General features: G+C 40.7%; 1 protein-coding gene across 3 annotated transcripts in view; it reads left to right on the top strand.

Moving 5' to 3' along the window:
* The window catches only part of LOC142099563 (inter-alpha-trypsin inhibitor heavy chain H3-like), a 185,038-nt gene that overhangs the window by 120,137 nt on the left and 49,359 nt on the right, over positions 1-15,542 (top strand). For all 3 annotated transcript variants that reach the window (XM_075183114.1, XM_075183116.1, XM_075183115.1), the window contains one exon: positions 2,392-2,534. In XM_075183114.1, the coding sequence (XP_075039215.1) occupies positions 2,392-2,534 (143 nt within the window). The remainder of the gene's footprint in view (positions 1-2,391; positions 2,535-15,542) is intronic.

Raw genomic sequence — 15,542 nt, forward strand, 5'->3', positions numbered from 1 at the left:
TAACACAGTGCTGTTTGAATTAATTTTTGGAATTACTGTGTTTAAGGGCATTAATTGGCGATCTTCTCTCTTACAGCTGCCCACATCTATTGTAAATATTTATTAGTGAATTCTTTGTGGGGTTGTGATCCTATTGTTATTTATATCTACACTTTGCCTATACTGCGCCGGAGTGCACTTGTTTTGTTTTTAGATACAGTTCTGTTGATTATACAGAATAGAATTTATATATTATTTGGACTACTGTAAGAATCTAACAAATTGTTAAATTATATCTATATCACATCAATGTAATGATGCCGCATTACTATATGGCATTTTAGTATGATTTTAGTATATATATTAGTTTTGAAATAGTGTCATTATTGCATTTTGAGGGGCATCATTTAATTTCGTTATTCCCTCTCTTGACTATAAAAGTTGCCCTGATAACAAGACAAATGATCTTGCTTAACCAATAAATCAGTTATTACTTGTTGCAGATCACTAGACATGGTGGTCCATGTAGTAGAAATAACTTACTTACTTTGTGGGGTAAAGTGGTATATAAGCCATCAACCTTTACCAAGAAAAGGCCCCTATATAGAAATTTCCTTAACCTGTGATTTTGCAGTTATCTTCCAACCACACTCACAGATTATGATGGAGCCGGAAGTGATCTGTTGTTCACTCCAAGGGGCTGAATGGCCAAAACTTATTTGTTTTGATCACTCAAATTTGGGGCCAAATTTAATGCAGTGGGTTGAGCAGCTGGATCAGCTCATGTATAACCAGCTATGTGATTCCGAATATTGTGAATTATCTGACAAATCAAATATTAATGTTAAGCCCCAGATTGGTTCATGCTTTTTAAATTAAGTTAAATAAGGAACTGAAGGTAAAACAAGCACATTTTTGGAGACATTTTTGTTTTATCAAGTACTTATGTATTGTTTGGAATATGCCCAAAAAATAGTCATAGGATAAATTTGTTCATGTATATCACTAGATCACTTACGGGATAATGTAAAACATTTTAAATTTACCCATTTAAAAATTAAATTTTAATACTGGAAATGACTGAAATGGAGAGGTGACAGAATGACAACTCCTACTTTGGAAAATTAGGTATAACATGGCTTCTATTGGATTGATATTCGCTAAAAATGTGTCCTCTGATTTGTCATACTCAGAGACACTAAAATAATTGAATGTTATGTTTTACAGACCTTCTTTATAAACAGTACAAATTATAGTGGACAAATTAAATTGCAATAATAAGAAAAATAAATGATTCATCTAAATAAATATATAAGGGTCACCGAAAGTTTTGGATGACTATAATAAATTTGAGAATATGGTTAATATAAAGGATAAAAAAGTGAAACAAGCAATTACTGAGGAAAATATATAGCATATATATCTCAGATTCAATTTAAAAAATATTCCAATTCCTTATCTATTTCTGACAATGGTGACATAACTTACATGACTAAACATAACTCAAAAACAGTAGGAAAACCTTTACCAAATTGAAAAGTAGCTATGAAATCACCAATGAATACACAAAATACATGTATTAAATCCTACCCATCGCCATCAACCCCCAGTACAATCCAGAAAAAGCTTTAATCATTTCCCTCAAAATATCACAAGTACATAATACATGAGCCACTAGCCATTGGGATACATTCATTCGAGTACTAGCTGAACACCACTCATCCAATCATTAATAATCATGGGCAATCACTGCATGCTTGCACTTTTCATGCCACAAGAGGTTGTACTGGATTTTCACATTTTTTCCCCAGTGCCCACCATCCATGGAGAGACACAGATCTACAGATTTTTGTGTGATGATTGCAGTATATAAAATAATATTAACATTTAGATTTTGATTCAGAATTCATAGGGGGGTATTCGATTGTTAGCGTTAACAGGAAAAAACAAGCGCTCAAAAAATATTACTGTTTATACGGTAATATTGCACTCGAAAAGCGTTAATACGGTAGTTTACTCGCGGAATTTCAGCTCGCCGCTCAGGGGGCTGCGAGCTGAAATTTCGCGAGTAATTACCGTATTAACGCTAAGATTTTTTGAGCGCTCGTTTTTTCCCGTTAACGCTAACAATTGAATACCCCCCATAGTATATTATTATTGAATACTTATCTAATCAACGTTTAGTAACGGTATATTAAATTATATATGGTTTTAATCATATTTAAATTGTACTAAAATAACTTTTACTTACTGTCTCTCATAAAAGTAAGGCAAAATTGTTTAATGATAATCTTTTTGTAGGTAAATTATTAGTTTATACTTCATTATTTGCTGAAGACGATACAGTACAAGACAATTAAATCTGATTATATTGGTTTAATGTCTTTCTAACATTTTTTTCTTTAATCCAAGGATTTATGCTGGCCTATCAGAAAGAGCAAATCTAACAGCAAAGGCTCTAAAACTCTCTCTGACGTATAACTTTGTAACTCCACTAACGTTGATGATAGTTACAATGCCAGCTAAAACATTACTTTTGGAAAAACTTTCCGCAGGTAAGAACTTTTATTACAACTGTATTAGAAAAGTGCAACAACTAAATTACTTTTTTTAATAATACTGGCTATTCTTTTAAATTTCATTGTAATGTATCTATGCAAATGCAGAAAATAAAATAAAATAAATAAATATATATATATGTATATGTAAAATATACATGTATATGTAATATATATATATATATATATATATATATATATATATATATATATATATGTGACACAGGGTATAATAAATAAATGTTGGCGCTTCAAACACAAAATAGGTGAGTCAATAAAAAAAATAAAAAAAAAAAAATATATATATATATATATATATATATATATATATAAATATCCAATATTAGTAAACACAGTTCTTCATAAGAGAAGGCAGCCTCCCTCCTAAGTGTCGGATGGTACTCCGATCATAGGATCCTCAATGTTAACATATTAAGAGGGAAAATGGCGCCACATAAGGTAGTGTTAGCTGGTAAAATCATCCAGACAGTCAGTAAATACTGTGTATAAAGATGCGAGCACAGAGTGTAATGTTCATCATGTCATGCTGGTAAAGACAATATCAACCAGTTTCCATAAACTCTGACCATGTACCGAAATAGAGACAGAAGGAAGCAGAAGACAACGTATCAGATGTATCCGTAATAAACAGTATAAAGTAGCAGGTGGCAGCGTACAAAAAAAATGTAAATAAACAGCTTATCTGTATCATAGACGCTTGGAAGTAGATAGCGGTGTACTTTAACAGGCTAATATTTAGTGGGTATGCAAGATCGTGGCAATATACGATCGAGGTCTGGTAGCAGCTATTAGCATTTCACTAGGTGTCTCTTAGAAAATCCTCACGGAGCTGCTAATTACAGCATGCATATATAAATAATTCAAACAGAAGATCACCTGTGTAGCATCTGAAAACTACACCACTAGATACCTGTTAATTACGCTTTATCTTCAATCAGCTAGATATTATAATAGAGTGTATGTGAGATCGTGATTAACGGAAGGACTGAGACACAGCAGTAATTATTATTACATCAGGTGTCCTACAATTGTTATATTGAGCAATTATACATGATTTCATGATCAAGGCATTATTAGATCATAGGTAGGATCAACATTTACTAATATAAAGCAACTATGAACTGCAGTAATCAGTCTGAATGATATTTATAATATAACGATCATTCTATCATACATCTGAATCTCTACTTGATAAAATCAGCATCAGTAAATAACGATACAACAATAATAGAGTTTGGACAGCATGATTTATCAATACAACAGTATTAGTAATATACATAGTAGCGGGGCATAGCAAATTAATTTTGCTATTTTAACTCACATTTGTTTCACTGTATTGTTTTATATTGTTTTTATATTTCGCTATTACAATTTAAAGGGACTATAATTGTATTTTAAGTATAATTAATAAAGAATTGTATATTTTACTAATAAGAAGATCGCTGAGTGCCTCCATAAGCACATTTCCTCTTTCCTACTCTCTCCTTGATATCAGAATTCTTGTGTGTGAGTGCACCATCCAGTAAAGCAATATGATATTTGTAACTAATTATTGTTAAATTATCTGGATTTTGCTAAAGCGATTACCTAGTGCAGTGGTACCTTTTCTCTTCAATCTAACAATAGTGAGGTTATAAAGTCAACAATATAATGACATTGACAGTATTGTTTGGACATCAATTGCAATGTAGACAACATTTATTAGGTTGACAATTCAAATGTAGACAGTATTATCCCTAACTCTAACCCTGACCCTATCCCTTACCCTAGACCTGTTCTTAACCATATCTCTAGCCCTATAATAATACTGTCCACCTTTAAATAGTCTACCTAATCATACAGTCCACCATGTGATTTGGCAACCTAATAATACTGTTGAAACCTGAATTGTCAACTGTTACACAAGCTGATAGACCAAGGCAAACATGTCAAACAGTGCAAGAAGGAATTGTCTTTGGGAAATATTTTAAAAAGGTTTAACAAACTCACACAGAAGCAGGGGGGTAGCAGGTACAGTTTAACAGTTTAACAAACCAATGAACTCTAAGACTGATGGCTTTTTGCTGTTCCTCCATCCTCTGAAGAATATAAAGGGTGCAATTCCACCTTGTTAACACCTCTAGCTTCAGTTGGTGGCAGGGCAAATTCAATTGTTCTTGTAGCTGCTGCAATCTAATTGACAGAGCAATAGCACAAACACTCAGCAGTTCATAGCACATCTAGGAAACAATTCCACATAGCAGTGGCAGAAAAGAAAAGTGGTGTAACATGAAATTGTTCTTGAGCCCACCCACCCAACCTTATGTTGGATCTTACAAAGGACTAGCACACTTTAACAAACCAAGCACTTCAGCGACAAGGAGTGCCATTTTTGTGGCTGAAGTGCTTGGTTTGTTTGGACCTCCACAAAACAAGCTATCAAGGAGCTTAAGGCACCTAAAGTAGCAGTGCTGTTAATGAACTCTACAATGGCAAGATGTTGCTGTCATCATCCTCAGCCTCATCCTCACACTCAACAGTATGTACAGCATCCTCACACAATATTAATTCATCACCATTACAGAAGTCTCTGTACTTTGATGTAATTGGTAGTAAAGGCCTTCCTTGTGGAATATGTAGTTAATTTTGATGAACATCAACTTTTCCACATTTTTAGGAAGTAGCCTCCTACGCTGATCGCTGACAAGGTTCCCGACTGTGCTGAAAACTCTTTCTGAGTGCACACTGGAGGGTGGGCAGCTTAGGTATTGCAAAACGAGTTTGTACATGGGTCTCCAAATTGCCTTTTTTTTCTTCCAGTATGTAAAGGGACTGTCTAAATTGCCTATTTGTACAGTGTTGTTAAAATAATCCTCCACCATCCTTTGGATGTTGATCGTAGGATCAGGTGGAGTTACGGCAGAGGTGTTACGGTTTTTCTTTTACACCAGACCATATGTCAAAATGTTGTAATGAGTCATCCGCATCATCCCTGGGTCTGTTGGGAAAGCTAAGTTTTTTCCTAGCAGCAGTTACCTGAGAAACTGAAGGAGGAGATGCCGTCCTGTCACGTAAAACATTTCCGCTGTCATCTTACTCAACAGGAGCTCCTTGCATCTCTTGAGATCTGGGTCAGTTGGAAACAAAAAGAAGACATAGCTCTTAAATCTAGGATCAAGCACAGTCTCCAAAATATAGTGATCCAATTTCAAGATTTTGATAACTCCTAGATCCTGGTGAAGCAAATAAAGTACTTGATCTACGAGTACAACATCCTTGGTGTAATTGCTTTGTTTTATCTCGTCCTTCAGTTTCTCAGCACGGTGGCTTAGTGGTTAGCATTTCTACTCACAGTACTGGGGTCATGAGTTCAATTCCTGGCCATTACCTTATATGTGTGGAGTTTGTATGTTCTCCCTGTGTTTGCGTGGGTTTTCTCCGGGTGCTCCGGTTTCCTCCCACACTCCAAAAACATACTAGGTTAATTGGCTGCTAACAAAAAATGACCCTAGTTGTGTGTGTGTGTGTGTGTGTGTGTTAGGAAATTTAGACTGTAAGCTCCAATGGAGCAGGGACTGATGTGAATGAGTTCTCTGTACAGCTCTGCGGAATCAGTGGCGCTATATAAATAAATGGTGATGATGATGATGATTGATTTTCCAAAAGTCTAATTAAGGGAATCACTTTGCTCAAGCTAGCAGTGTCTGAACTCACTTCATAGGTGACTACTTTGAATGGTTTCAGCACCTTGTACAACACGGAAAGAATTCTCCACTGCGCTGGACTAAAATACATTCCCCTTCCTTTCCCAATGTCATGCATTGCGGAGTAAGCATGGATGGCTTTTCGCAGTTCCTTCATCCTCAGAAGCATATAAAATATGGAATTCCACCTTGTTACCACCTCTTGCTTCAGTTGGTTGCCTGAAGCAAGAGGTGGTAATGCTCTTACAATATTGGTGGCATTATCAGAAATGACATATCCTGAGGAAAGTCCAAGTGGAATAGCTGTGTCAGCTATATGCCTCTTAGTGAAGCCGGTGATACACAGAGTAGCCTGCTTCTTAAAAATGTTATGTAGTTGGGTACATGCTGCTGCTGTTCCTGCTGGTGAAGGCGAATCACCAACCCAGTGGGCTGTAACAGTCATATAATCTTTAGTTTGCCAACTTCTGCTTGTCCACATATATGTGGTTAAGTGTACAGTGGGTAGAGTGGCATTTTGTAGCCCAATTATTACATTTTTACGAACCTTCTTGTACAGGTGAGGAATAGCTTTTCTAGCAAAATGGTTTTCTAGCAAAAAGACCTCAGTTAACTGTCTAAAACCAGCTGTAATAATAGTGGATATTGGACGCAGATCTTATACTAGCATAGTCGGCATGGCCTTTGTGCTCCGCTTTTTGACTGGGTGACAGCCATACTTGCTTCCTCTTGCAAAGGATTGTTTAACAGTCAATTGTTGTGAACTGCTATCAATCTTCCTCTTGGTATGCTTCTGCGATGAAGATTCACTCCAGTAGCAGCGTTACTAACACTCAATATTTCTTCTGAGGAATTCTGTATAGTGGCGGAGTCATCTAGGCTTAGCAACTTTGATGCAGGACTTACTACAATAGCTAGTGAGGATATTGATGAGGATGGTGAAGATTGCAGGTGCCAGGATCTAGGTGAGAGATGGGAGCTAGCTGATACTGGACTGCTTGTTGTTATTTTTTTAGGATAAGTTTCTGATTTTCCCAAATGCTTCCCATGAACTCTCTTCAAATGGTGTAACATGGATAAGGTTCCTAGATGGTTAAGGTCCCTACCTCTACTGACTGTGGCTTTACAATGCTAGAAATGGCTAGACCACTGATGTCAGAAATTGGGTAAAAATAATTCCACACATTAGATGTGGATTTTTTCATCTTATAGCCCAGGCATGACAATGGCCTTCTTCTTATCGCTGGCAAGAACTGCTGGTGCACCACTGGTGCAGGACTTACACAAACAACATTATCCTCATCAACATCCTCCTTAGCGCCGTCATCCGCTACAAAAATATCCCCCTCATCCTGTTGCAATACCAAAGTGGCATCCTCTATTTGTGTATCACCAGCTATACTTGGGCTGCTCATCCAAAGGCAAAGGGCTGATTCTTTCCTTGCCACTGCGTGTGTAGAATGGCATGTTGGCATTTTTTTTTTTCAGCAGTTAGCTTTGCCTTGATTACAGGTGTTTTTTCGTTACCAAGGTAAAAGCTTTTTTTAAACAATTTTGTTTCCCTGATTTAAAAACCACTATGCACTTTAACATAGGCTTTAGCTGGGGACATAAATGGATTACTATCATCATGACTTGTGCCAGCCGCTGCCTGGTACTCCAGGTCTTCTGTGGACTGATGGGAGTCTATATCAATGGCTTAGAGCAAAGTGACTGGAGACTTTTCAGAACACTGCCACCCCTATTGTTTCTGTTTCAGCAATGACAATGAGCAATGGCACTGACACTGTAGACTGGCAAGAATACTGCCACCTCTCTAGTTTCTGTGTAAGCTACAACACAAAGCAATGTGACTGGAGACCTTTCAGAACACTGCCACCCCTATTGTTTTTGTTTCAGCAATGCCAATGAGCAATGGCACTGACATTGTAGACTTGCCAGAACACTGCCACCTCTCCTCTCTCTTTTTCATCAATGACGCTGCCCAACTGCACTGGAGACTGCCAACAACCCCGCTACCCCTTCTGTGTTTGTCTGTGAAATGGCACCTGATCTCCGTGGAGGGCGGTACATACAATTCAAAACTGGCGAGATCCGATGATGCAACAATGATGTTTTGCCTCGTTTTCAGTTACGAAAGTGCGAAAAGTACCAAGCCGGCTCATATCTGCGATGTTTTTCGGTAGGCTCGGTTTTCAAAAAATTAGGGGTGAGCGGGTTCGGATTTTTGAAATCCAAACACCCCAGAACAGTGCCGATCCGAGGCCGGATCCGCGCACTGTTCGGTGATTCCCGGCCGACGCAAAACTCAGAACGAGGCAAAACGTCATCATCCCGCCGTCGGATCTCGCGAGATCCGGATTCATATTATTCCCCGCTGCCCGCTGCCATCTTCACTCGGGCATTGGAGAGGGAAGAGGGAGGGTGTGTGGTGGTGTCCTCTGTCCTGCTCAGTCCAGTGGTGAAACACACAAGACGTCTAGCGCTGGGAAGACCTCGCTTGATAACTGATCACTATAAAAAGGATATGCATAGAGATTGAATACATGCATGATTCAAAAAGGGGATCAATCTATTAATTTTACAGTCCAGTGGTGCTGTCCTGCTCAGTCCAGTGGTACTGCTGTTTAAGTCCACAGATCCTGCCGTATAAGTCCAGTGTTACTGCTGTTTAAGTCCACAGATCCTGCGTATAAGTCCAGTGCTACTGCTGCATAACTCCAGTCCAGTGGTACTCTCCTGTGCCGCATTTAATTTTTAAAGGCTTTGCCTAGTGTGTGTGGTTTAGGGGTACACTCTCTTGTGCTGCGTATAATGGAGAACAAAAATTTGGAGGATAAAGTAGGGAAAGATCAAGAACCACTTCCTCCTAATGCTGAAGCTGCTGCCACTAGTCATGACATAGACGATGGAATGCCATCAACGTCGTCTGCCAAGGCCGATGCCCAATGTCATAGTAGAGGGCATGTAAAATCCAAAAAGCCAAAGTTCCCTAAAATGATCCAAAAAAAGAAATTAAAATCATTTGAGGAGAAACGTAAACTTGCCAATATGCCATTTACGACACGGAGTGGCAAGGAACGGCTTAGGCCCTGTCCCTGTCCATGACTAGTGGTTCAGCTTCACCCAACAATCTAAGCCCTCCTCCTCCCCCCTCTATAAAATTTAAGAGAGTTAAGCTGTCATCAAAAACACAGCAAACAACTCTGCCTTCTAAAGACATGGCATCACAAATCCCCAAGGAGAGTCCAAGTGTGTTGGTGGTTGTGATGCCTGACCTTCCCATCACTGTACGGGAAGAGGTGGCTCCTTCCACCATTTGCAGCACGCCCTCTGCATATGCTGGAAGGATCACCCACAGTGCAGTTCCAGATTTTGATAATGAAGGTGTCAATGTTGTACACCATGAGGAGGATATTGATGTAGCTGGCACTGAGGAGGAAGTTGACGAGGAGGATGCTGATGTGGTTTTCTTAAATGAGGCACCAGGGAAGGAAACAGTTGTTGTCCATGGGATGAAAAAGCCCATCGTCATGCCTGGGCAGAAGACCAATAAATCCACCTCTTGGGTCTGGAATTATCTCTATCCCAATCCGGACAACAAATGTATTGCCATATGTAGCTTATGTAAAGCTGCAATAAGCAGGGGTAAGGATCTTGGCCACCTAGGGACATCCTCCCTTATACGTCACCTGAAGACCCTTCATAATTCTGTGTTTAGTTCAGCAACTGTGGCTAGGACCGTCAGCAGTCCAGGGACACCTAAATCCCTTGGTGCCGTTGTATCCACACCAGCAACACCCTCCTCGTCAATTTCCTCCTTGATCTGGATCGGAGATAGTCCTGCAGGCCATGTCACCGGCATGACTGAGTCCTCTTTAATCCTGGATTCTTCCGGAGGATCCTGCAGCGGTACGCCTACTACTGCCGCTGCTGCTGTTGCTGCTGGGAGTCGGTCATCTTCCCAGAGGGGAAGTCGTAAGACCGTTACGTCTTTCATTAAGCAATTGATCGTACAACAGTCATTTGCCATGAGGACGAAGTACGACAGCAGTCATCCTATGGCAAAGCGGATAACTGTGGCCTTGACAGCTATGTTGGTGTTAGACATGCGTCCGGTGTCCGCCATCAGTGGAGTGGGATTTAGACGGTTGATGGAGGTATTGTGTCCCCGGTACCAAATCCCGTCTAGATTCCACTTCACTAGGCACGCAATACCCGGGATGTACAGAGAAGTCCGAAAAAGTGTCCTCAGTGCTCTGAAAAATTTGGTTGTACCCACTGTCCACTTAACCACGGACATGTGGACAAGTGGTTCAGGGCAAACTAAGGACTATATGACTGTGACAGCCCACTGGGTAGATGCATCGCCTTCCGAAGCAACAGCAGCATCATCAGTAGCAGCATCTCCGAAACGCCTGCTCGTTCCAAGGCAGGGAACGTTGTGTATCACCGGTTTCAGTAAGAGGCACAACGCCGACAACCTCTTAGAGAAACTGAGGGAAATCATCTCGCAGTGGCTTACCCCACTTAGACTCTCCTGGGGATTTGTGGTGTCGGACAACGCCAGTAACATTGTGCGGGCATTACATATGGGCAATTTCCAGCACGTGTCATGTTTTGCCCACACAATAAATTTGGTGGTGCAGCATTATCTTAAAAGTGACGGGTGTGCAGGATATGCTTGCGGTGGCCCGCAAAATTTCGGGACACTTTCGCCATTCTGCCACTGCCTACTGAAGACTGGAGCACCATCAAAAATGCCTGAACCTGCCCTGCCATCACCTCAAACAAGAGGTTGTGACACGCTGAAACTCCACCCTCTATATGCTGCAGAGGATGGAGGAGCAGCAAAAGGCCATTCAAGCCTACACAGCCACGTACGAAATAGGCAAAGGAGTGGGGATGCGCCTGAGTCAAGCGCAGTGGAGACTGATTTCCATGTTGTGCAAGGTTCTCCAGCCGTTTGAACTTGCCACACGAGAATTCAGTTCCGACACTGCCAGCTTGAGTCAGGTCATTCCCCTGATCAGGCTGTTGCAGAAGCAGCTGGAGAAAGTGAGGGAGGAGCTGGTAAAGCATTGCGATTCCACAAAGAATGTAGCTCTTGTGGATGAAGCCCTTCGTACGCTTTACCAGGATCCGAGGGCATTGTCAGTCTTTTAAAGTCAGAGGAATACATTCTGGCCACCGTGCTCGATCCTCGGTTTAAAGCATATGTTGTGTCTCTGTTTCCGGCGGACACAAGTCTACAGCGGTGCAAAGACCTGCTGATCAGGAGATTGTCGTCTGAAGAGTACCGTGACATGGCAACAGCTCCTTCTTCATTTTCTAACATACCTGTGGCTGCGAGGAAACAGCTGAGATTTCCTAAATGATCCGCTGGCGGGGATGCAGAGCAGGCAGGAGCGAATTTGAACATCTGGTCCGGACTGAAGGACCTGCCAACGATTGCTGACATGTCTACTGTCGCTGCATTGGATGCTGTCACCATTGAAAAAATGGTGGAGGATTACTTTGGTGACAGCATCCAAGTAGACATGTCAGACAGTCCTTACTTGTACTGGCAGGAAAAAAAAGGCAGTTTGGAAGCCCCTGTATAAACTGGCTCTATTTTCCCTGAATTGTCCCCCCTCCAGTGTTTACTCCGAAAGAGTTTTTATTGCAGCGGGGAACCTGGTCAGTGAGCGGCGAAGGAGGTTGCTTCCGCAAAATGTAGAGAAGATGATGTTCATCAAAATGAATTATCATTTCTTCAATGAAGACCAGCAATGGCCTCCAGAGACTACAGAGGGACCTGTGATTGTGGAGTCAAGCGGAGACGAATTGATAATGTGTGAGGATGAGGAAGTACACACTGAAGGGGGCAAGGAATCAGAGGATGAGGATGAGGACGACATCTTGCCTCAGTAGAGCCAGTTTACTTTGTACAGGGAGAGATAAATTGTTTTTTTTGTGTGGGGGCACAAACAAACCAATCATTTCAGCCACAGTAGTTTGGTAGGCCCTGTCGCTGAAATGATTGGTTTGTTAAAGTGTGCATGTCCTATTTCCCCAACATAAGGGTGGGTGGGAGGGCCCAAGGACAATTCCATCTTGCACCTCTTTTTTTGGCATTATGTGCTCTTTGGGGCCTAGTTTTTCAAACTGCCATCCTGTCTGCCACTGCAGTGCCACTCCTATATGGGCCACGTGTTTGTGCCGCCCACTTGTGTCGCTTAGCTTAGTCATCCAGCTACCTTGGTGCAACCTTTTGGCCTAAAAACAATATTGTGAGGTGTGAGGTGTTCAGAATAGACTGGAAATGAGTGGAAATGAATGTTATTGAGGTTAATAATAGCATAGGAGTGAAAAAAAACCAAAAATCTGGATTTTAGCAGTTTTTAGGCTTTTTAAAAAAAAAATAAACCCAAAACGCGAAAAGTGGCCGGTGCACATCCCTACAAAAAAATCGAGCCTGAGCATCTCTAATTAACACTGCATATCACTTACCCATAGAACAACAGATTTTACAACAAGTTTTCAATAGTGTTCAGGAGAAAAAATTGCCAGTGTCATGATTATCCTGGAGTTACTGCTTTTTCATACCTTCCCATAATTTGAGATGTGCCTGACCCTTGTATTTCGGTTTCAAAAACGGTGTCGGTTTTAAACGGCATTCGTGTTTTGACTTTGCTACCGCTTTTTGGCAAAAAAATCATGAAAGGTTTTGATTTTGTATCTGGATTTAATTAAAAATTGTGAAAAATAGGTAAAATAATGTCAGATTGAGATGCTTTTGTTTCTATATTACTATTTATAGCAGTAACATTAATTTCCAGTCATTTCCAGTCTATTTTCTAATGATCCCTTCAATTTTCACCAATTTTGGCGAGATGTCTTAATAAAGGATTTTGTAACTTTGCATTTGCTTTCTCTGATTCAATTCAAAAAATAATATACTCCATGGAATTGATATCTCCCTTTCTTTTCACCCAAACCTCTATTAAAGTAATTTTATCATTTTCAAATAAGCATTGTCTAAGCGATTTGTGTTTCCAAAGCACAAAGTAATTTATTTTTAGCAGATGCAAAATTTGGCAGTTCAATACATAATTATAATACAGTACAGCCGATACCAAAAGATACATACATACCACCGCGATCGCTGCGCACTCTACTGGATCCAGTATGAACAGTACTTCACTCCAGAATTCTGTGGTCAGAGAATGACTGACTAGCTGGTCCCAGAGAGTTTGTATATATACACTCTGTGTTACAGAGAAAACAATACAGATGACGTGGCTTGCTTCTATAGGTCCAGGCTTCAGGAGGGTCCAGTGTAAACAGGTCATGGTTAGTTGAAACAACCCCCTCCAAGGGTGAGGGTCAACATTCCAGATGATTCTCCCACCCAGAAACCAGTTTAAGCTAGTCTATTCACAATACAAAGTCAGTAACATTTTAAACATTTATTCCCTAACATCGCTAACTAGAGTATGCAATGTGCGATCCCTTCGGCGAATGAACCGGACAACTGCTGATGAATAGGGGATTAAAATGATACTAAACATGACATAGTTCCTGAACCTCAAATATCACTAAAGTGTATATATAACCTTACTATATAAACTAAATAATAAACTAAATACTGTCTGCTCATAAATCACTGGGGAATGCAACCATTATAATATGAAATATATAAATAACTAAATGTTAGCGTGTGAGTGTGTGTGCGTATTTTACCGCGGGATCTCGCCATGCCACGTGTAACGTGGCATACTGATCGCAATCGCACGGTAAAACTATATTAATCAATATACTTTCGTTCATCCAATTATACGACTTCGACACCTCAGTCGCATGTTCAGACTTACTATTACTGCAATTGAATAAATAAATAACCACATGGATAGCTAGGTAAATTTTTGTAAAGGTCAGAGTTTTTATGCGAGTCAGCTGACAACTAATAGCAGAAACAAACATTGGAAGGCCAGATTGCTATTACACCACTGGTCTCAGAATATAATCATTTACGGTGCTACGGCTTCATAGTAACTGTTATAAACTTTTACAGCTATCAGGAGAGGTCTTCACCTATAGCAGTCCCCTTTCCCGTAGAGTTGGATGCACTCACAGGTACTCGGATGCCCACAGGACTTAACTCAACATAAAAACTTGTGAGCAGGAACTGGTAGCATGGAGATAGGAGAAATAGGGCCAAGATCAGACCCCTCATGTCCACTCAGGAGGCAGCATAATTTAATTACAGCCATGCGCCCCCACTGCCTGTCACTGGCCAGGACGCAGCGGCAGTGTGTGGCCTCCTGGTTGCCCTGGCTTCACATTGAGTACACCTTTTCTCGGGGACCGCCTCTGCTGCAAGTCTCAGGCCCTCCAAGTTACCCTGGGGTTTGATGAGGCTTACCCAGGGGCAATGATTTTTCCCACTTCCCTCCCACATAAATAGACCCCTGGTTTGATTCAGAAGGGCAGCATTACGGCACAGATGTACCATACTTCAAGGGCAATGGCATCTTTACTTGCACCATTTAGTATTGTGTCATCTCATCAATTCTTAAATGTCTAATATTGCCACTGTCTGTAGATGTCCACTATTGTCTTAATGAAGTGTTTTGTAAATATTCCACCAGTGTATTTGCTTTCTGAATATTCAATTAAAAAAATAATTAGCCATACTTTACGGTTCTCTAATTACATCACATAGCATAAATCATCATCTATCATATCTCCATCTATACATGTATTCTTTGCCAGGGCCAAAATCTGTTCTGTTAATTTCTCATAATGTTGACTTTCAATTGCATTGTCAGTGCATGTTTTGGACAACCAAATCGACATCAATTTAAGTATTAAACATACTTACATGTGTGGGAAGGGCAACTATTGGCTTATCTAAACCAGTCATTCCCAACTCCAGTCCTCATGGACCCCTAGCAGTGCATGTTTTCCATATCTCTTTGCTGGAGCACAGGTGTATTCATTACTAACTGACACATTTTGAAAGATCCACAGGTGGCACTAATTATTTCACTTGTGACCTGGAAAACCTGCACTGTTAGGAGTGCCTGAGGACTGGAGTTGGGAAACAATGATCTAAACCATGGTTGTCCAACCCGCGGCCCGTGGGCCGCATGCGGCCCAGCATGCCTGTAAATGTGGCCCAGCAGGAGTTTTGGTTGTGGCAAGGGGGCAGCGCTGGAAAAAAAAAATCCTGCAAAAAAAAAAATTACCTTGCGGTCACGTCAGCTGGCGCTCCGGCTCCCTCCCTGGTCTCCTCCTCCGTGTGGCGCTCGCAGTG

Source organism: Mixophyes fleayi, chromosome 8 (genome assembly GCF_038048845.1).
Source record: "Mixophyes fleayi isolate aMixFle1 chromosome 8, aMixFle1.hap1, whole genome shotgun sequence".
Taxonomy (NCBI): Eukaryota; Metazoa; Chordata; class Amphibia; order Anura; family Limnodynastidae; genus Mixophyes; species Mixophyes fleayi.